The sequence below is a fragment of the Ahaetulla prasina genome, chromosome 1, assembly GCF_028640845.1.
Source record: "Ahaetulla prasina isolate Xishuangbanna chromosome 1, ASM2864084v1, whole genome shotgun sequence".
In the NCBI taxonomy this organism is placed as follows: Eukaryota; Metazoa; Chordata; class Lepidosauria; order Squamata; family Colubridae; genus Ahaetulla; species Ahaetulla prasina.
In genome coordinates, this window is record NC_080539.1 from 90,736,171 (window position 1) to 90,760,089 (window position 23,919).

The 23,919-nt window shown below is 39.6% G+C and overlaps 1 protein-coding gene across 1 annotated transcript in view; it reads left to right on the plus strand.

The window, feature by feature from the left end:
* PRKN (parkin RBR E3 ubiquitin protein ligase) overlaps positions 1–23,919 on the plus strand; it is an 821,278-nt gene that overhangs the window by 59,561 nt on the left and 737,798 nt on the right. Inside the window, exon 2 of the mRNA XM_058168152.1 lies at positions 18,097–18,233. Coding sequence (XP_058024135.1) covers positions 18,097–18,233 — 137 coding nt within the window. The remainder of the gene's footprint in view (positions 1–18,096; positions 18,234–23,919) is intronic.

A 23,919-nucleotide genomic window follows, 5' to 3' on the forward strand; every position in this document is an offset into this window, starting at 1 on the left:
GATATTCGAATGAACTGGGAGAACGTGGGACCATGTGACCATCAAAGGGGTCAGGGGGGTGGGACTCTTGGGGTTTGTATAACTGGGAAAAGAATCCGGAAGTTCAGTTTTGGAATTTCACTCATCGTGTGCCAGTTTCCTCATGCTAGTAAAGAACTCTTAAAGACAATGGCTTCTGAGTTTTCTTTATGCAGAAGACGTTTTTCTGGAACCTTGACAACGGCTTAGTATGGTTTCCAGGCCTGACACAATCCTTTTTTGGGGTGTGGGTGGTGGACCACAACTAGGCTGGGTTATACTGTATGCTAGAATAAGTCTGACTATAGTTCGTAAATCAGCTATAGGTGCACATGATATGCTCTAAAATTTGAAATGCGCCTATAGAACAAAAGCACTATATCTAGTACATGAATGAAGTTTACATGAATGAAGTAAAATTGGGTGAAATGCTCCTGGTTTGGACCGGATCGCATGATCCGGTAGCAATGGGGGCGGGTAATTCGGAGAACCGGTAGCAAAAATCCCTAGCCCCCCCTCCAACCGCCAATGCCTCTCTGTTCCTCTTCTCTGTCCCTGAAGCTCTCGGTGGTGATATAGCTGCAAACAGCTGTAAATGACTGCCATGGCGCTTCAAAGGGCCACACTACAGCTGATCAGCGCTGTAGGTGACTAGTAGATCGGTGCCTCTATTTTTAAAGAAGGTAGACTGCTGCCTCCCAAAAAAAGGCAATTGGTAGACTGGTGCCTCTATTTTTAAAGATGGTAGACTGGTGCCTCCCAAAAAAGGGCAATTGGTAGACCGGTGCCTCTATTTTTTTTTTTTTTTGTAAAAAGTTTTATTTTCATTTTCCAACAACCTATTCAATATACAGTCTCTTATTCAACATTAGTCATTAACTTTCATTTGTTACTTATTCGGACCTGCCCAGCTACCACTTCCTTCCTTAACAAACCTTTCCTCCTCCCTTCTCTACTTTCTTCTACTTTCTTCATCCTTCCTCTCCTTCGCTTTTCTACATCCTCTCCTCCTTCCCTACTCTTCTCTTCCACCCTTTCTAACCCTCTCTCTTTCACCTTTCTTCTTCCTCTCCTTTCCCCCTTTTCTACCTCTCTCTTTCCTACCTACTTTCTTCCTTCACTCACTCCTCTCCCTTTCCATTCCCTTCTGAAATGGCAGCTGAGCAGCCCCGATTTCATTTCAAATTATTTCTATTTCTTAATTACATATCTTCAATCATTCCTTTACATTGATCCTTCATCTCCCTCCCCCTCCCTCCCCCCTCCCACCCCCTGAGACTTCCCAGAGCAAAGTACAGGGTATAAAATTAACAATCATAAATTAAAATACAACATAAATCAAATCCATAGCCACTCCTCTCTCTAAGGCCTTAACTCCCCTTCCAGAAACAAAAAAGTACATTCTTCTTCCAGTCCATTATATATCAGTCCATTCCACTCCTAAAATCTTCAGAATCTTCCAATTAAATTAGTATTTCCAGTTCATCAATAAAATACATAGTTTTTAATATCCAATCTTCATCAATTAACACCAAATATATATCAATCCATTCCACTCCTGAAGTCTTCAGAATCTTATAGTTTTTAATATCCAATCTTCATCGATCAAGACCAAAACGATATTCCATCTTCCAGTATTCATCAGAAATTCTTTTATAATATACCTTTCTTCCTTAAACAGTCTCCCAAATATAATTCATATTTCCAGCTTAAATTCTTAATTTTTATCCAATCTCCAAAAATAAACAATATTCTATCTTCTCATATCTTTAATATCACTTACATAAATCAAATAACATTGCTAATATTAATATTTCTTCAATTTACCTTACATCTGTCAAATAACATTATTAAAATTATAACTTATATCCAAAATATATCAATTATAACAATTAAATTCTATTTAACCAAATACCAACATTACATCCATAAATTTTTCTATCTGTCCTCCAAAGGTTAAACAATATTCCATCTTCCCATTCCTTTATACCTCACATATATCAAATAGTAACACCTTATACCCAAAATAAGTCAGTTGTAAAAATTAAACCCTATATATATATATATATATATATATATATATATATATAAATACCATCAAAATCACATCTTAAGCATTCTCCTTCCCCTTGTCTTCTATCTTACACATTTCCTTACACATTTTCAATCTCCAAAAATATCACTTACATAAATCAAATAACATTGCAAATATTAATATTTCTTCAATTTACCTTACATCTGTCAAATAACATTATTAAAATTATAACTTATATCCAAAATATATCAATCATAACAATTAAATTCTATTTAACCAAATACCAACATTACATCCATAAATTTTTCTATCTGTCCTCCAAAAGTTAAACAATATTCCATCTTCCCATTCCTTTATACTTCACATATATCAAATCAGTTGTAAAAATTAAACCCTATATATTAAAAAAAGAAAATACCATCAAAATCACATCTTAAGCATTCTCCTTCCCCTTGTCTTCTATCTTACACATTTCTTACACATTTTCCACCATCTGCTCACCAATCAGCTTAACATCTAACAATAAAGAATTTCCAATCTTTAATATATTAGTGTAAAAATCTCTTGTTTAAAAACTTATTAAGAAAAGATAAGCCTCCAAAAGTTCCTATAAAAAAAAAAATTCCATATTTGAAATGAAGAAGTTTGCAAGATTTTAATAGTTAGTTCTGTTTGCTTAAGAACCATTCATAAACTGTAAAATCTACCAAAAAGAGAAAAAAAAATTCAATAAACTTTTCTTCTTAAACATTGTGATAAAGAAAAAGGTAAAAAGAGAAAAAAATCATTAACAATTCTTGTTCATTCCATTTAAAAAAGTAGCTTATTATGTTCTTCTTCCTTTGTCCTTTTATAGTTTCACTTTCCTTTGTATATTGCAAACGCCATTTTAAATCCACTCAAGTTAAAAGTTAGTTCAAAGGAAAGCTATTTAAGAGGTGAAGTTAAGATTTATTACTTGCAAATTCTTGCTAGACCTCCTACTTTGTTCTGTCTTTGTTAAGTTCTCTTTAGAAATAAATCTTGGCACAGAGGTGGTCGCGGCTTCTCGTTCTGTATAAACAGAAGCACCCTGGGCACGGAGCTTCGTCAGGCTAAAGGGGAGCTCTCACCCTTCGATCCCCTGGTTAAATTCCAGGGACTCCCGGGGAGCTCTACCCAAAACCTGACCACTCTTCCCTCCCCCTTCACCCGGGGGAGAGAATTCCAAACCATTTGACAGCCCATTTACGCTGTCAGGGATGGTTTGACGAAACCCAGGGCAGACGATCCCAAAGGAACGTCCACGAAGCCTGCGTTGCCAAACCGGAAGCCCGGTGCCTCTATTTTTAAAGAAGGTAGACCGGTGCACTCCCAAGTTTTGTATACTTTATTATTTTTATTATTTATTATTATTGGCCATGCCTATTCAGTCACCTGACCACCAAGCCATGTCCACCAATTAAGCCACGCCCACAGAACTGGTAGGGAAAATTTTTAGATTTCACCCCTGAGTAAAATGATTTCTCAACTGCACAGGAACTGAATTGCTCTTTAATTAAAGAAAGCCATTGATCAGGACCCAGGAAGAACACCAATTCTTTCGCAGCGCTTGCCCTTCAAAATTAGGTTCCCTCTGAAACCCTTATGGTGCTCCAAAGAGCCCTAAGGATCTGGATCTTGTAACACACCTTGGACTAAATTGACTGGTATCCCTTGACAGAGATCAATTGCTAGTGGCATGTTTTGGGATATATTGGGTTTACCATTTTGATTTCCCCCCCCCTTTTTATTTGAGTTTGGTGCTGTTGATATTTGTCAATTCTGATATTGTTTGGGTATATTCTTAGCTGCCCAGAATTGTTTCAAGTTAGGCAATATCAGATAAATTGAATAAATAAATGACAATGCTCAATGAATAAATTACTGAGTGTCAACTGCAGTGTCATATAAAGCAACATTACTTCCTTACAAGACCATTTTTTAATGTTCAATTCAGGAAAAAATATGTAAGGTATGCATTCAAAATAGAATGATGTGGCGTAAAATTATCATAAAATCATAGGTCATGGAAGCATTTCCTGAAGCAGTCCTAGTTGCCATGATAACCCAGAGACACATGGGTTGTTAAGAGAGATTGTCACATGACACAAGGGTGATGAGCAATAGCTGCAGTGCATAAGTGAGTGGTACAGACTGGCATTGCTGAGTGCAGGGAACCATGGGTGGGTGCTACAGACTGTGAGCAGTTTGAGGGGGACTATGGGTGGACTGGCAGGAGCCATGAGCAGGCACTATGGATTGCGGTTAAGGGCTTCAGGTAGGTTTTACAGAGGATGGGTGGTGCAACAGTGTTGCATCTCATATTCCATAATATGGCTTCTCAGTGGGCTTACAGAACAGCTTGTGACATTGCCAACTGGCTTCCCCATTGATTTTGCTTGTGGGGAGCTGGCAGGGAAAGCTGCAAATGGAAATTATGTGACCATGTCTCTCTGTGATCTTATAACCATGAGCTAAGAACCAAGATCATGACCATGCGGTTGTGGGGATGTTACAATGGACAGAACTCTGATTCACTGTCATCGTACCTTTGAATGGTTGCTGAACAAATGGTTTTATCTGAGGACTAAGCTGTATGGTTCTCTTCTCTTCAATGTTAACTTGAGTTTGGCCTGTGCATTGTGACTTCCTTAATATTTGGAATATCACTTTCTTGTTGTCTCTACATGATCAATTCTTTAAATGGCTGTTATTCTTAATTTGAGGAACAGGCGTTCTTCAGAGAGCAAAGCCTACCATATAATCTGCCACTTCTAGCAGTATAGTACATCTCTCTCCTAAACCTGAGAATATATCAACATGAGAAGAACTTGAAAATTAAGAAGACATTCTTCTAGTCTTGCTGTAGACCCTGAGGCTATGGTACAAGAAGAGATGTTGTAACAAAGTTTAGCATTAGTCTTTTTTACTAACACAACATTAATGACTTTCAGTCATTATTGACTTGAGTTGTGTTTGTGGTGACTGACCTAGAGGTGAAAGGCTCCACATCTTATTTCCAGTCCCTGGAGAGATCTACTCTTCCACAATTTAACTTGATGGAATGCAATTATTGGTCAATTGATTTTCATTGATTGTGCTATGGGCCATAAACATGATAACACTCCTGTAACTGCCAGCTATTAATTCCTCTGAGATGTTCTGTAGGCAACATCTTGAGCCACAGAAAAGCCACTTACAGGCAAGGACTCGCATTTCCAACCCTGCAGTCTGCAGAGCTCTATAAAAACATAGTATTGTATTGATATGCAAAGACGAAGAGAAGGGTAGGAATAAATCCAGAAAGAAAGGTGCCTGAAATAATGTTTATATGTTAAAAAGTAGGAAATAAAGTAAGTGAAATGTATTCATAGTACTTCTTTAACTCAGCTTTTCTATCACTAGGATACTGTGAAATGCGTCTCAAAGTATCACATAAACAATATAGCTGTGATCATACTCTTATACCTGTTTACATGAGCCACAATTAATTGAATTAATCTAAATTCTTGTGTTCTCACAACACACCAAAATAGAAATTAACCTAATTCTAAACTAAACTTAAATGAGCTGGTGCCCAGAGTGCTGTCCAAACATAACCAGTGTGACAGAAAATATCTAGCATTCACTTATCTTCCCTATCAGTTTGCAAATGTGTTCACACGCACCTCATCTATGCATACACACGTCCTTCTGCACATGAGCAGTATTCGCGGTTTACGTCTGGGCGGGTGGGCGGAGCCTCCCACAGTCGCCACTACTGGTTCGCCCGATCCGGAGAGAACAGGCTGAATCCCACAACTGCTAGGCACATTGAACTGCATCTTGATAGATAAGGCCCAATGCTTAAGTCTGTCAGTTCCTCTACTGTGGAATTTCATTATTCTTCCAGGTCTTACCCAGTTTTTCATGAGTTCTTGTATTGAATATATTGGAAAGTCTTCATTATATTATTGTTGACTAGCCAAATAGCTGAGGGCATGGTTTGATAGCCAACCAATATTTTGGTTCACATCGGATGACTTGATTAATGACCAATTAAGAGTTATTTGAGAATAAAACAGTTCCCTTCCTATCTTTGAGTTAACAAAGTACTTGGAATTATCCATTACATTAGACTAAAATATCCTAGTTTAAAGCTTGTGCAAGCTTGCCTTGTCTACATAGGATTCAGTCCATAAATACCAGATTCTGGCTGCAACAGCCACCAAGAGATACCCAAAATAACTCTCTGTTGCGATCTGGATTTTTCACCTGCAATTTGGCAACACTTGTTCAGCAAAATGACCATATATGCATGACTCATTGAGCTCTCAAGCAAAGTTTAGCATAGAGCTTAAACCCAGGTTATATGGTTAGCATATGCAAAAAATGTGACTAAATTGGTTCCACTAACTAAAGAGAAAGTATGTCATATTAAGCCAATAAGGATTAAAAAAGCAGAGTCACCAATGTATCTTTTGCATAGAACGATTGCTATCTGACTGCCATTTATTTATGCTTTGATTTGTCCTTCCGGAATAACTAGAATCTTTCTATATGACTAGGTGAAATAGAAATCCAGAAAACTGCCGCCTCCTGCTTTCTAATAAATAAATTTTTGTAGTCGTCATGCTAAAATAGTTGCACGCACACACATACACACAGAGAGACAAGGACACAGGTACTGTTTACTTTGATCAAACACGTTCATTCTGTATTTAAACTTTTTGCAGTAAACATGCATAATTATCCAGCCAGAGAATATTACGCACATATTTTTATTTTATTTTATTTATTTATTTATTTTTATTTATTTATTTATTTATTTATTTTTATTTGCATTTATTTATTTATTTTTATTTATTTATTATTCGTATTTGTATACCGCCCTATCTCCCGAAGGACTCAGGGCGGTTCACAGGCAGATAAAAACATTTATATACAAATTAAAAATAACCATTTAAAAAACTTATTCTAAAGCCCGATTCTTAAAAAATGATATAAATATTAAAACTAATTAAAACCCCTATAAAATTTAAAATCTAGTCCAGTCCTGCACAGATGAATAAGTGTGTCTTAAGCTCGCGACGGAAGGTTCGGAGGTCTGGAAGTTGACGGAGTCCTGGGGGGAGTTCGTTCCAGAGGGTGGGAGCCCCCACAGAGAAGGCCCTTCCCCGGGGCGCCGCCAGACGACATTGCCTAGCTGACGGCACCCCGAGGAGTCCCTCTCTGTGAGAGCGCACGGGTCGGTGAGAGGTAATCGGTAGCAGTAGGCGGTCCCGTAAGTAACCCGGCCCTATGCCATGGAGTGCTTTAAAGGTGGTTACCAAAACCTTGAAGCGCACCCGGAAGGCCACATATCCCGCCCTTCTCCGAAGACTCAGGGCGGCTTACACTATGTTAAGCAATAGTCTTCATCCATTTGTATATTATATACAAAGTCAATTTATTGCCCCCAATAATCTGGGTCCTCATTTTACCTACCTTATAAAGGATGGAAGGCTGAGTCAGCCTTGGGCCTGGTGGGATTTGAACCTGCAGTAATTGCAAGCAGCAATTTATTTATTTGTCACAACAATATATATAAGCATAAGCATGAAATAACTATACGATATATAAGCATAAATATAATCATAAGTATGTAATAACTATATGAAATTGGATACAATCAAAGGGAACATTAGGACAGGAATGGTAGGCACGTTGGTGCTCTTATGCATATAAAGGTTACCTTCTAATTTAGAGGAATAAATATTCTTTATATTCTGTTTAATATATTGCAGACAATAAGGTTTTAGAAGTTGAGCTACTTAAATAATTAAAGACAATCAGATCTAGATCATTTGATTGAGAAATTCTTTGCAAGTTTAGTTCCACATTTGCTGTGTTAGGAATTGTTCAGAATAGATGGATGTGTATATGGCGGATATAAGTGAGATAAATATGTTTTGTATCTTCTGGAGTTCTAGAGGAATGATACTGCCATGCTCCCTTGAACAGTTCATGGTCAACATTTTCTTTAATTTGTGTTATTGCTGTTGGCATTGTAATACTGGCATTCAGTTATTTTAACTCATCTATTCAAGTTCACAATATGTAAAGGCTGAAATTTTGAAGATGAATACAGTGGAACTTACTTTACTGTAAAGATACATAACCATGAATACCCTACTCAGAATTAAAAAAAGAGAAAGCGTATCACCTTTACCTAAATAGAGATGAAATTTATGGATAAGTAGTCTAATAATTCACATGACCCAGATCACAGATTCTTCTATTTCCAGATTTTACAATTTGTATTTATTGGCATATTCATAACTAATAATTTTATCACATACAGGTAGTCCTTGATTTATGGCCACAATTGAGCCCAACCTTTCTGTTATTAAGCAAGACATTTGTTAAGTGAATTTTGCCCCATTTTATGATCTTTCTTGCCACAGTTGTTAAGTGAACCACTGCAGTTGTTAAATAAGTAACATGGTTGTTAAGTGAAACTGGATTCCCCATTTATTTTGCTTGTCAGAAAGTCACAAAAGGGGATCACATGACCGGGACACGGCAACCGTCATAAATATGTCTCTGAATTTTGGTCACATGACCATGGGGATACTGCAATGGTCGTAAGTGTGAAATATAGTCATAATTTACCTTTTTCAGTGCCGTTGTAATTTTGAACAGTCACTAAACGAACTGTTGTTAAGTCGAGGACTACCTGTAGTTTTATATCCGTTCACCAACCCCAACCCCACCCTCCCACAGAATGCTTTTTCTTCATCCTATCTTGGAATACATGTTTTATCAGAATGTGACTATTAAAAAGGTTCAATTTTCTAACCCTTCTCTATCTTTTCTAAAAATCGTGGTAAAGGGAATAAAGAAAAATAATTGAGATAGTTGTTTCTGCTGTGGGTGAATGGGGATTTCTGGTTGATGTCAGAAAGCAAGTAAATCTGAGAGTGTGATGGGTGGTAGAGTACCTAAATTTGATAAATAAATACCAGTAAAGGTACTAATAGGGACGTGGTGGCTCAGTAGCTAAGACGCTGAGTTTGTCAACCGAAAGGTTGGCAGTTCAGTGGTTCGAATCCCTAGTGCCGCATAATGGGGTGAGCTCCCGTTACTTGTCCCAGCTTCTGCCCACTTAGCAGTTCGAAAGCACATAAAAAATGCAAGTAGAAAAATAGGGACCACCTTTGGTGGGAAGGTAACAGCGTTCTGTGTGCCTTTGGTGTTTAGTCATGCCAGCCACGGAGACATCTTCGGACAGCGCTGGCTCTTTGGCTTTGAAACGGAGATGAGCACCGGCCCCTAGAGTCGGGAACGACTAGCACATATGTGCGAGGGTAACCTTTACCTTTACCTTTAAAGATACTTAAGAATCAGATTGATCACATCCATCATATTATAACATATATTATCTCCCATTGTAAAATCAATTATATAACCATCAAGTAAGAAATTTGTTTATTTGTTTATATGTTACTGTATATTTGTTTATATACATATGATTATAATGACGATAATGATAATGTTTGTTCATATATTAAAACCTTGGACAACTAGAGACCACAGTCTTTTTTTTATAAAAAGTTTCTTTTATTTTTATTTCTCATAAACATACATAAATGTATAGTCTCTTAGCCATTATTAATCATACATATTATCTTTTGACTTTAATATTAGTTCATTCTTCATCCTAAAAATTGAAAGTATACTTGGGGTTGCTCTTCTACCATTCCATATCTCCCTTATTTCACAACAGCCCTTCCTCTCCTTCTCCCCTCTTTCCCTTCTTTTCCTTCTTCTATCCTTTTCAAGAGCACACTCCTCAAGATATAAAAGAAATGTATGATATAAAACAATAAAAAATATTGCAACAAAAGAATCAGATTGATCACAACAGCTTTTGATGCTTAATAACATTTGGCAATATAATCTTTTAAGATGTTTGCCTTTGGTATTGTTCTGTCCTCCCTCGCCTCCGTCCGCGTGATGGCTTAATTAGCCGGCACTATCAGCCCTGGCAGCAAAAGAGCGAGTGTCTGCCAAATGGCTCCGTTATCTCCCTTGATGCCGATAAGTCAAACAGTACTTCAGCTCTTACTTCAGCAGTTAATTTGCCTGCTATGAAGAGAGACAAGCAGCTCTGGCTGCCTTTATATCCTGTAGGGTATGGCTCCATGATTCAGCACTTCCTAGGCCTGCCCCACCCCTGCTTCTGTTGTTCCCTCCTCTCCTGCCTACGAAACCTAGGGTCCAACCAAGCCTGATTGCCATCAGCTGGGTCTGAAGGCGTGGCCTGGGGGGGAAAGAGTCAGGGGACGGAGGCCTCGTTATCTCTTCCACCTGGCCTGCTTCTGGCTCCTGGAGCTGAGCCAGGGAAGCCGGTGCTCCTGAGGTAAATACTGACGGCCCTTCCCCCTCACTTTCCAAGTCACTTTCTGACAGGAGGCCTGGCTCGGGGGTGGTGGGGCAGACACAACAGGTATATATGTATGTATAGAATAGAATAGAATAGAATAGAATAGAATAGAATAGAATTTTTATTGGCCAAGGGTGATTGGACACACAAGGAATTTGTCTTGGTGCATATTTATTTATTTATTTATTTATTTATTTATTTATTTATTTATTTATTTATTTATTTAATCATATTTATATACCGCCCTATCTCCCGAGGGACTCAGGGCGGTTAACAGCCACGTAAAATATACATAAATACAAGTTAAAACCCCAATTAAAAAACTTATTAGATACGGCCGAATATTAAAACCCCAATAGAATAATAAAAACCCCATTAAAACCAAATTTAAAAATTTAAAATCCTAGTCCAGTCCTGCGCAAAAAAAAAGATGTGTCTTAAGCTCGCGGCGAAAGGCTCGAAGGTCAGGAAGTTGACGAAGTCCTGGGGGAAGTTTGTTCCAGAGGGCGGGAGCCCCCACAGAAAAGGCCCTTCCCCTGGGCGTCGCCAGCCGGCACTGCCTGGCTGACAGCACCCTGAGGAGTCCCTCCCTGTGAGAGCGTACGGGTCGGTGGGAGGCAATCGGTGGCAGTAGAATATGCTCTCAGTGTACATAAAAGAAAACATATCTTCATCAAGGTATATATATAAGGGATGCTTAATTTCTTGTAGCATGGGACAAGTTAAAAAATGATAGAATTAGACAGTTCAGATGGGATCTACCGTACTATTCCTTCCAAGATTGTCTTCGTGGTGGTTGACAAAATATTTAATTGTAACAGAAGAGTAATTATGGAAGGTATTTAATTGAGGAAGGCTGATAGAGACAATGGTGTTTTACTTCTTTTTCTGCCAACTGGGAGAAAATTTGAATAGATACCACTTCATGACTTGAAAGATAAGAAATTTGCAATTAGCATCGTTGTGTTATTTATTTATTATGTTTCAATATGTGTTGAATATTGACATGCACTGTTTTGTGCAGTGCTATTTGTGATTATGTAGCATCACTGATCATTTGATCAAAATTTTGGGGCCTTCATTTACATCCATTGCAGCATCCCCCAATAATGTCCTGTGGAAACTGCTACTATTTCAATTTCCCCTACTGACCTACAGTATCTTCCCCCATCTATGTTCTTTTGGTCACCCTGTACTTTAACCCCCGTCTGATTTGCACTATTTTCTTCTTCCTGCTGCTGTCCTGGCACTGGGATCAGATGCTGCCCCAGATGCATGTGGTAAGTGTGAGAGGCTGGCAAAGCCTCAACTACCAAATGAAGCTTGTCAGGCCCAACCAGAGAGAATTCAGCGGTGGAGAGCCTGTGGAGGAGGCAGGGTGGCTGAACAGGTGGAAGAGCCCCATTTTCTGCCACTGATGGAGGAACAGTAGCCTCCAAACTGTTGAGAGTGCAGTGGGATGGGACATCAAGTTACAGCACAGGCCATCTCTGGGTGAGGCAGGAAAGGTTGTAGCTCCTGAGGCAAAGGAGGTGCTATTTGGGTTGGCAGAGGAACTGGAGGAAGCAGTAAAAGTAACAGAGTTGGATGGGACCTTGAAGATCATTTAGTCCCGGGGTCTCCAACCTTGGTCCCTTTAAGACTTTGCTGGCTGAGGAACTCTGGGAGTTGACGTCCAAAAGTCTTAAAGGGACCAAGGTTGGAGACCCCTGATTTCTAGTCCAATCCCTGCTCATGCAAGAGACCTATATTAGGGATTTGAACAGCTGAACTGCCGACCTTTCTGATCGACAAGCTCAGTGTCTTAGCCACTGAGCCACCTAGTCATGCTCTGCAGCTTATTTTGGAAGTGTTCCTGGAAAAGCAGGCTGTGGGTTTCACTGATGGATGGAGGTGAGTCTGACACCAACAGAGCCTACCTATAGGCCCTCTGATTGCTCAGCCGACCCTTCCTTTTACCATGTCTCATGAACAGCCTGCAGCTTCCAACAGGAATTGCAGATGTTATGTTCTTTTGTTTGTATGTTTGTTTTGTATTATGTTTTGTTAATATTGAGAGCTTCCCAGAGTCTGCTTAAAATTTAAGCGTTTAAGGGTTCTAGAGCCTAAGATCAATAAGAATATAAGCCCATCCAATCTAATTGGGAAAGGTTGTGCTGATTGTAAAATGAGGCTTACATTTTTACTATATCTGGAAGAGACAGGTATGATATTTTCTGTATTAAAAAACAACAACACAAAGTGTATCATCTTCTGATAAATGTGTTTGTCTCAGTTCTAAAGTTTTTATTAGCTGCCTACATTTGTGGAAATACAATGAGCACATATTGGGCATTTCTTTCTCTCTCCCTTTTTTTAAAAGCAAAGAAGTTTTATTTCTCAACAGTAGTCCATTAGTTATTTTTTAAAAAAATAAACAAAACAATGTAACTACTGCATGCTTTCCAATAGAGGAAAAATAAAACAATTTTCATTCTTTTTCTTCAAAAATACTTCCTTGTAAGATATAGCACTGTTAGCCTCAGTAGGTTTCATGGAGACATTTGCTCAGTAATCTTCATATTGGTTGTACTTCTAAGTATTCTGTGATTGATATGTTTCATACTTTCAGTTGAAAAGTAAGGCTAAAAATAAATGGCTTCTTCTTATGTTCTGTAGGACTTTGTTTAGAGATAAAACTTTTTTTTTCAATTTTAAAACTGAGATTCCTTAATAGTGGATGTTTGGGTTTTAGTATTTGTTCGTTCGGATGGATCTTTTCTGGATAGTTTTGTGTGACATTATGACAACAATGGTTGAAAAGAAAGGTGATTGAGCCAGGACCTCTTTCGGTGGAGATTTCAGAGATTTTAAGGCATTTCATAAGTTCTTCATAGTAGTGGAGACAGCAGCCCGGAATGGGTTGTACTCATCTGTTCAGTTGAAGGACTGTCAGAGTTGTTAATTCCTGCCCTTGTTGCTAGGGGCTTCCAGCTTTTGACTCAGTCCTTCAGACTGGATGGACGTGTCGGATTGTTTCTCTCTCCAACTTCTGGTTGCTGTCTTTTCTTCTGGACAAATATTGATGGACCTTCTAATATTTAGGATTGTGAGTGACAGGGCTAACCCCACACCTTGGTTGGATTGTGCCCGTCCCCAGTGGCTGGCTTCGACTCTGCCTGCTAACAGGGTATCCCAGCTCCCTGACAGGTATTTCTTTATCCAATCTGGTACCTGGGCCTCCGTTGAACAGCAGATGTTCCGGAGAAGTGGTGGAGCTTCACGCTCCTGTGGGAGCTGGGGTTGTGGATTATGGAGCTTTTGCACTCCCCACAGTCGGGAAGATCTTGAGTGGAGCTTCACGCTCCCGAGCGGGCTGGTCGGGCGGTCATTTGCTCTTTACAACTCAGTGACACTGCTCAATGTTTCTGACTATTGGAGGAGCTTTATGCTCCCATTTCACCTGCCTGCACCTTAGATGATACCTTAGCATTTCCCCGACTTGGTGGCAACAGCTACAGCGCCTTGGGATAAAGCCACATCTTTGGAGCTTTGAGCTCTTCATTTCTGGTGCCATTGGAGCTTCATGCTCCCCTGAACAGTGACGGCCAGCATTTTGAGCTTCCCGCGGTTGGGCTGGGGAGTGGAGCCCTGCGCTTCCATTTGGTAATTCGGACCCTTGCTGCATTACCTTCTTATTAATTGGACTCTTGAGCCTTCAAGATGTGGATTTGAACTGTGTTACCAGGACCATTGCACCATTAGTGGTTACCGCAGCCTCCATTTGAGCAGCCATTTTAGATAGCCCATTTGGCTGCACCAGGTGCTTGAGCTGCTTCTTATTCTGCTGCCTGAAAGTGCCTAGTTGGGCGGCCTGTTGGCACTGGTCCTTTATGAAACGGTCAACTGCTAGTGGTTCCTTGGCAGCAAATTGAACAAAAACAAACAAACAAACAAACAAAAAGAACAAAAAAGACAGAAAGAGGCGGCCTGTATTGCTGTATATCTACATATATATACATACTTCTTGAAAGTGGTAAGAATAAAAGATTCTGCACAGAACTATGCCTAAGGTGCTGGGCAAATCAAAGAATGGCCAGAAAGCCGAAGCAGCCAAGCTAGCTGCATTGGTTTCAATGGACACATGTCCAGGGACATATAAGGCCAGCAGTCCAATGGACAAGGCCACAGGCATTAAGGGTTCGTGCTCCCACTACAAAGCTGACCGTCACAGCAAGGCATCCCTCTGAGATGAGAAGTGCAGGGATCAGGCTCTGCAAAAGATCTGCAACAAGGCCAGCAAACACACAGCCTCTGCCTTGATACCCAGGGGAGATCATTGTTTGCCTGTTGAGCCGATATCCCATGAACGATCTCCTGGGATGATCCCAGACCAGGTCTCTCTCCGAGACTTACTTGCCAATTTCAACAGCTAGGTTGTGGGGGCCCACTATTGAACCATCGCCTCCACCTGCTGGTGACGTGGCTTCCATTCAGAGCCATTCTTTGGGCCCTCATTCTGCCCACATCCCAGTGGAGGCGGGGCTTCTGCTACGCAACATCGGGAATTTATCCTTCTAAACAATATTCAGGATATTATTTCCAGAGCAATACAGCAGTCACTCTCGGCTGGGTATCAGCAGCCCATCAGAGCATTTTCTGAGATTTCTGTCACATCTGATTCACCTGTTGATCATTGTCCGGATGATCTTCTGTCTTTTCAGGATCTGGGTTCCCCAGGTCCTTCTCATGGGAGCCTTCTTCTACTTGAAGAAGTAGAACAATGGGACCCAGATCTCTCAGAGAATGAGGGCATCCTCCCTGAGTAGCCTGCATTTACCAGCCTCTTTCCACCAGCCATTTTTAAGTCATTGCTGTTCAAAGCAACCAATGTGCCACAGCTCAGCTCTTCTTCTGCTGGGGATATTCCTCCACCTTCTCAGGAGGTGTCGAATCCTCTATTCTTGGAACTGAATAACAGGGCTACTTTGCTTTCGCTGCAGCAGCTACAGGACAAATTACCAGCAGATGATACCAGACTGCAGCAGGATCTTAATAAGATCATAGCTGCCATCCAGTTCTTGGCCGACGCTGCGTTAAATTCTGCTTGCTTTGCCGCTAAGATCATGGCATCCACTGTGGCAGTGCATCATCTGCTCTGGCTAAAGAATTGGCAGGCGGATGCCATCACAAGTGGTGTCTTGCTTCTGCTCACTTTACGGGAGACAAGGTGTTTGGGCTGGAGCTGGTTGAGGTGAAGGACAGGTGTAAGATGCTACCTGCCTCTCAACAATGAAGCAATTTCCGTTACTCTCTGTTTTTCCACCAGCCTCCATTTTGGGGATCCAATTAGGGTACTGAAACATCCCATTCCCAGGGGGGGTTTGGGTTTAGACAGTGGGTACACCTAGACAGGCCGCCCCGAGGTAGGACTTTCCCAAGCAAATGGCCCTTTCGTGGGGGAGGAAGTTGTTCGCTCCGAGGCCATTGCTAACTACATGTCCGACCCTCCCATTGGGGGGAGGCTAGCTCTCTTTGCCGACCGAAGGGACAAACTTATGTCAGATGTCTGGGTCAGGGATAGTGTAAGAACTGGTCTATCCCTCAAGTTCCTCTCCAACCCCCCAAGGTTTTTTATCTGCTGCCCTGTTTCTAGAGATAAGAACAAAAAGTTCTTTATGGAATTGGCTGTTCAGCACCTGTTGGACATTAGAACTATCCAGCAGGTGCCGGAGGATCAAGCAGGGCAGGGGTTTTACTCTCTCTTGTTTCTCGTTCCTAAATCCTCGGGTGGGTTGAGACCTATTCTGTACCTTACGCCACGATGTAAAAAAGATGCTGAGACTCTAGAAAGAGTGCAGAGAAGAGCAACAAAGATGATTAGGGGACTGGAGGCTAAAACATATGAAGAACGATTGCAGGAACTGAGTATGTCTAGTTTAATGAAAAGAAGGACTAGGGGAGACATGATAGCAGTGTTCCAATATCTCAGGGGCTGCCACAGAGAAGTGGGAGTTGGGCTGTTCTCCAAAGCACCTGAGGGTAGAACAAGAAGCAATGGGTGGAAACTGATCAAGGAAAGAAGCAACTTAGAACTGCAATGCTTAGATTACTGCAATGCTTAGATTACTTAGATTACTTAGATTACTTAGATTACTGCAATGCTCTCTACATGGGGCTCCCCTTGAGGGGCATCCGGAGGCTTCAGTTAGTCCAGAATGCGGCTGCGCAGGTGATAGAGGGAGCCCCTCGTGGCTTCCGTGTGACACCTATCCTGCGCAGACTGCACTGGCTACCTGTGGCTTTCCGGGTGCGCTTCAAGGTGTTGGTGACAATCTTTAAAGCGCTCCATGGCATAGGGCCGGGCTATTTACGGGACCGCCTACTGCTACCAAATACCTCTCACCGACCCGTGCGCTCTCACAGAGAGGGACTCCTCAGGGTGCCGTCAGCTAGGCAGTGCCGTCTGGCGACACCCAGGGGAAGGGCCTTCTCTGTGGGGGCTCCCACCCTCTGGAACGAACTCCCTCCAGGACTTCGTCAACTTCCGGACCTCTGAACCTTTTGTCGCGAGCTTAAAACACACTTATTCATCTGCGCGGGACTGGATTAGATTTTAAAGTTACTGGTTTTAAGGGGTTTTTACTATTTATACTGTTTTTAATAATTTGGCAATAGAATAAGTTTTTTAATCGTCGTTTTTAATCTGTATTTATATGTATTTTAACTGCCTGTGAACCGCCCTGAGTCCTTAGGGAGATAGGGCGGTATATAAATATGAAAAATAAAATAAATAAATAAATAAAAACTAAGGAGAAATTTCCTGACAGTTAGAACAATTAATAAATGGAACGACTTGCCTGCAGAAGTTGTGAATGCTCCAACACTGGAAAATTTTAAGAAAATGTTGGATAACCACCTGTCTGAGATGATGTAGGGTTTCCTGCCTGGGCAGGGGGGTTGGACTAGAAGGCCTCCAAGGTCCCTTCCAACTCTGTTGTTATTATTATTACCAGAGTGAGGAGGAGGAGCCTTTGACTGACTTTTTCTTGGGAGTGTTGGGGGGGAAACAGAACATCTATCTTAAGCGGACCGTTGAACTCCTTAAGACAGGATTGTTTTTTGTTTGTTTTTTACCAGTTTCTTTAGATTACAGGGTCATGCCTTCCATCATAGGCAGATGGATTCGGCAAACTATCAGGCATACAAACTGCATTCCCTTCCAAGGCCCACACATGTGATGGTGCATTTGACCAGCCACGTCAACGGCAGGCTTTGCTGATGGAAATCTGCAGGGTGGCCACTTGGACTTCCCCCTTGCCATTTATCAAACACTATAAATTGGATAAGTTCATCTTTGCTGAGGTATCATTTGGCCGCAGGGTGTTGCAATGGTTCATCAGGATTAGGAGGTTTCTTACCAGACTGGGTCTTGCCCGTGATTCAGGGACAGTCAGCTTTGGTATGTCTCATTTCTGACTGCTGTCTCCACTACTATGGAGAAGGGGCATTGGTCTTACCTGAGACACACCTTCTGTGAGACACACCTTCTCGTTGAATGGAGACAGCAGCCAGCCCCACCCTTTAGTCAGTCTGGTCTTCCATTTCTAACTCATTTTTCTCCTGACACATCAAGTCTGTTTCTTCGTCTTCACAAAAAGCTGGAAGCCGCTAGCAACAAGGGCGGGACTTAACAACTCTGACAGACTCAGTCCTTCAACTGAACAGACGAGTACAACCCATTCCTGGCTGCTCTCTCCACTCAACAAGAAGGTAAGACCAACACCCCTTTTAAGTAACCAGTATTTTACACTTCTGCAAGAATTAATCATCCATTATGCATTTTTACCATTTCCATCTCCATTCCAAAAAATACAGCTGGAAGTTTAAAACCTTGACCTCCCCCCTTTGAAAGTTGCTGGACCTGCAAAACGGATGCTGATGGGCCTAAATATGATCCTCAGGCTTCATTTTTTGCATACCTTGATCTAAAATATGTAATAATAGCCAAATAGTGTATGTTCTTACCTGCCCTCCTGCCTTTTTCAGTGGTGCTAAAGCCATTGCCTGCATTCCCTTGTTCTGTGTCCAACCTTTCTATTTTGGCTTCTTGCCAAAAATGCTCTCCTCCTTCTCTCCCTCTCTTCCCTTTTTTTTGTTCCCTCATGCCTTCCCTTGGGAGCCCCTTTTCCTGACCAGCTTTCTCTTTGCATTCAACACATCTTATATTCACAGAGAGGGACCATCTAAGCCTTTTTGCGACCACTTCATTGCTTCTTGCAGGAATCTAAATGAAAGCATCCCCAACTGATGGCTGTTCAATATCTGCTTGAACAAATCAATGAAAGAGAACCCACCACTTCCCTGGATAATTGGTTTCACTACAAAACTGCTCTTCTGGTTGGAAGATTTCTCTTAACACTCCACATCCTAGAATGTGCCTTCTTTTATTCTATCTCCTGTTTTCTGAGATGCTAAAAAAAAACACATTTTGCCCTTTGTTGTAACATCCTTTCAAAGTTGCTATCATATTTCTTATTGATCATTTTTCTTAAGTCCAAACATGCCAATTTCCCTCAGACTCTCCTTAGTTTCCAGTGCCCTGGATGCTGTCACTGCTTTTATTTGCATCTGTTCTAGTTTCTCTGACTATTTCTTAAATGTGGCACTGATGCAAGCAATTTAGAATATAATGGAATTATTGCTTCCCGCAATCTGGAACTGCACTTCAGCTGATGCACCAAAAATTAATTTATATCCTGTTCCAGTTTTATAAGGAACCATTGGTTTGCACAGCAGTTCAGCCAATTGTATAGGAATCATTGCAGACCTATTTACTATTTTTCATAGCATGGCAGAATTATAAGCTGCAAAGGGGCATCATAATGTGTGTTCTATAAAGGTGGGTAGACAAAATAAAAGGGTATATTTGTTAGTCCTTTTTCTACGTGGTTCAAATCAAACACGGTTTGACATGGCATCTTTTGGTCAGATGGTAAGGTAGCATAAAAGTCACAAGTCACAAAATGCTCTTTTTTAAAAAGCGACCTTTAAATATATTTATTCCAATAAAATACTTTTGGAGTAATAGAGTAAGAGTGTTTACCAGCACCTAACCCCCCCTTCTCTCTCTCTCTCTCTCTCTCTCTCTCTCTCACACACACACACACACACACACACACACACACACACACCCCACCCCACACCACACCACCCCACACCACACCACACCACAGAAAGGAATTTGGATTTTTTCCCCACAAATCCTACTGCAATTACCTTTGTTACTCTTTTTTGTACGTAAAGATAAGTTTTTTTGAATGTAGTTGAGCACCATAGGAGTTTTTATACTGATGTAGTTTCTTCATTATTTTCCCTCTGCTTTTGTTCTCTTCATAAAATTATTTCTTTTACTAAATGCTTAAATTAATTCTTATGTGAAATGAAGATAAATAGGACAGATGTAAAATGATAGAAAATGGGAGATATTAGTCATTTGGACTATTCAACTTTCAATAAATTGCTTGAATTGGCTCATTAGTTAAGAAAATAGGGATTTGCATTTTCTTAACCAATGCAGTAATTTTTGGGAATAGCAGATCCATAAATTATTTGAAGTATAAGGGTAGGATAATAGATTTCTTTTTCCTGAAATAATTTAATGAATTTAATACAAAAATAGTTATAAGATGGACACCTATATTAATGTTTTAAATAAAAAATAAAAATTTAAACTTAGCAGTGACAGTAATTTAAGTGTTGAGTGTTTTATACATACAACATTAATGTAATGTTAGAGGAGGAAAATTCAACTGGTGCTAAATGAATGGTTCATGATAGACAACATGTCTTGCATGTATCATCTCCTGGATTCAATTCCTAGCATACTAGTAGAGGATATTTTCAGCAAGTTTGGTAATATAGCTCCCTTAGATCTGATGGAACTACTCACTGCTAATCAGCTGAATAGTTGGAGCTCATGTAAAGGCATTTTACTATGTTCAGTCTGTAAACACTATTTACAGGAGTCCTCTATATAATTATGTGTTGACTCAAATAAGTGCTATGCTACATCAGAGTAAAGATTTGTCTAGTCTAGCATTCTATTACAGTGGTCAAATAAATGGCAAAGGGAGCCCAAAAGCAGATATTTTAAAATTACTTCAATATGATACTGAAGCTGCTATAGTAAACTTTGTTAATGGTAGTTCTACTGTTTTTCACTTGCAGTCATCATTGTCTGAAAAAGGTGAGATATGTTAAGAAAGGTTGGATTAATCAGAATTTCTCACAGTGTGACAGTATGTCACGAACCAGGCCTGGCTGTCATCCTGTCATTTGAGCTTGCAAACATATATGCTGGTCTATTTTAGTTGATAATAGAAGTTGGGAGTGGAAAAAGATAATAAATGTTCTCACTGAGTAGCTTTTTCATAGGAAAAGGGATGCTGGCAAGGAGGGATAAGAAAGCTTAAGGCTTATAGAAGGACTGTGGAGAAAGGAAAAGGTGGTTGTTGATCGTTGGCAATTTTGAACTGCTGAAGCCATATTAGTTCCAGGGCAGAATCTGGAGAAGGCTGCTGAAGAATTTTACATATTTGAGGAAAGCTTAAAACCTATGAAAGAAAGAAACATTTTTAACGGATGAATATGGTTTCTAGGGGATGCTGACGAGAACAAAAGACCAGTTTGTCACCCTGAGAAGAATGCCAATCAGTGTAATTATCCCCCTTATTTAACTCTAGGTAGGAATCTAGAAATAGTAATGCACACTTTTATACATATTTAACACACATTTAGTCAGTAGGTTGACTGAAGTATTCGGGGAGTTGAAGTCCATACAGTTAAACTTGCTGAAGTTGAGAAACACCGATACAGAGTAAATAGGTACAGATAAATCAATTTTATTTATAATTTTATGGATGCTACTGTTTATTAGGGAGATTATAGGATGGTGGGATAGTGTGAGGAAAATAACGTAGCTTGATTAGCTGCTGTAATGAAACATTGTCTACATTGTTTTACATGCCTGAAAATGAAACTAAAAAATTACCTTGTTTTGTTAATGAAAAGAAAATAGTCAAAGTAGTGTGACAGTGGGAATCAGTTCTCATCAGTTCTCATGAACCTTCATACATTTACAATACATACATTAAACTCTTGTCTTGAGTTTCTCACAGTAGGTAGAGGGAATAAGTAATTATTTCTTTCAAATGAAGACTTTAAATAGAAGACTAAATTAATGACCACTAGAATGACAGATGATAGACTCTTGTTGACAACTTTCGGTTTGCTGACAAGATCAATGCTGTGATCAGTAAAGTATGGCCTGAGTAGTGCAATTAGAGTGTGAAATCCAAATAAAATTCCTTCCTATAGGAAGAAATAATCTTGTTAATGGACTAATTGCTAATTGTTAATAGATTAGTTAATTAGCCAGTTGTAACCTCTTAATGATTTAGACAGTGTGACATATCAATTATTTCACAGTACTGCGATATACTTTGCTTCACCATTTCAAGAACAAGAAATGGGTGGACTATTCGTAATGTGGTGATACTGAAGCCTCATCAAAGAAAAATACTTTTTCTAGACATAACTACTGGGCAGTCTTAACGTATTAATAATACTTCCACTGAAAATTTGATCACTACCAATTCCCTTCAGTGACAAAACCTGTGGGAACACCATAATGCAAACTCTGCCTCTTAAAGTGTGCAACATTGTGACACCTGTAAAACAGCAGAATTTGTGTTGTTAAAATCACTATATACTATTGCCATTTTGAAAAAGTGCATGGATATTTATTGGGTTAGATGCTGTTCTCCGGGATTCAGTGCTGGAACCTCTGTGTCCACTACCATTCTTTTTAGCTAGTTGCCCCATCTGTTATAGAGCCAATATACCCTTGGACAAGAATTCTGGCTCCAATTTTTTTAGAAATATCCCTAATCAAACGTTGAAATAAAATTTGCAGTAGAATAAGTTCTCTCTCTCTCTCCCTCCCTCCCTCCCTCCCTCCCTCTTTCAGTGTCTTTTAAATTACAGGCAGGGGCATAGTTTTGGGGATTAACAAATGGAGTAAAATGCTAAAAATAAATACATTTACAAATTGTTAGATTTGAAAAGATGTTTGGAAGTACATCAAAATTTGGTGAGAGTAAGACATTCAGACCAGAATGCAAGGCCATATTGCATCTATAGCCCTCTCCATCCTTTCCAGTAAAGGCAGGAATTGTTTATGTGGAGAGTGACTCATGTATTAAGAAAGCAATTACCTATTTTTTAATCTTGCAACTAAGAAAATTGAAAAGTGAGGCAAGCATAAAGCAAAAAGAGGACAAGTGGGGGGTGGAGGTTTGAAAGTAAAATAGTGCAATGAATTACACAGTTTACTATAAACTGTTGCTCTTGCTACTGTTCCTTTCTTTCAATACAAATACATCTGTTCTAATTAGTCCTGAGAGCTGATTTTGTTCCTTGATTTGCAAGAATGAGAATGGTTGCATTTACCACCTGCCTGTATAATTATTCTGAACTCTAGGCGGAAAATAAAATATTGTTAAAGAAGCTCCTTTATGGAAGCCAAACGCAGTACTAGAAGAAAGCTTGTGCCACGTTGCTGAAGTTGGTAGCATAGCATACTTTAGAAGTAATTTTTTTGTATGATGGGTTGGATGTAATGTTCTCTGGGGGATTGCCATCCCAATTATAATAAAAGCCTATTGTGTTACTGATTTTTTTTTAAAAAAAATAAAATTATTCTTAAAACATGTTCTCAAAAATGGGTTTTGAATATGAAGGGAAATGGAACTGAAAAATCAGATTTATTGGAATTTGTGAGCTGAAATTTCATCTGATTCAAATGGTTATATGCCAAACAATAATAAAACATTATCTATCAAGTTATATCATTAGATAGTGAAGTGTCATAAAATTAAAAACTATTTCCATCACTTTTCACCATTTAATATTATAATACTTGCCTAGAGGGTGTAAAAATGGACATATTAAAGCAATTCCAATTATTCTGAAAGGTCAGTTTCGTACTTTGAACACCAGGCAAATAACTTTAACATTTATGGCTAAACAACTGCCTTTGTTCCACTAATGAAAAATAAAAGAATAGAAGGCATTTTTGGAAATTGTAGTTATCAGTACACTTTTCATTGGTTTTCAATTAATATATCTAAATAAACTTCAGTGAAAGGCAAGGCACAAATGCCACCCAAGATTTCAGTAAATAATGCCTTTCCTGTCTCTAACCCTTAATCAGCCCTGTCACAGCTTTTTCTTCCGTTTTTTTTCTTTTTTATAATTCTGAAAACCTCCAAAGTAATTGGTATTTTATTTTAATGACTAACATTTAAATAAGGCTTTTTCAATTTCCTCATTTTCTTTTGTGATAACTTTCAGAATAGGCATCCTAGAAATGTTGTTTTGCACTTCTAGTTGCATT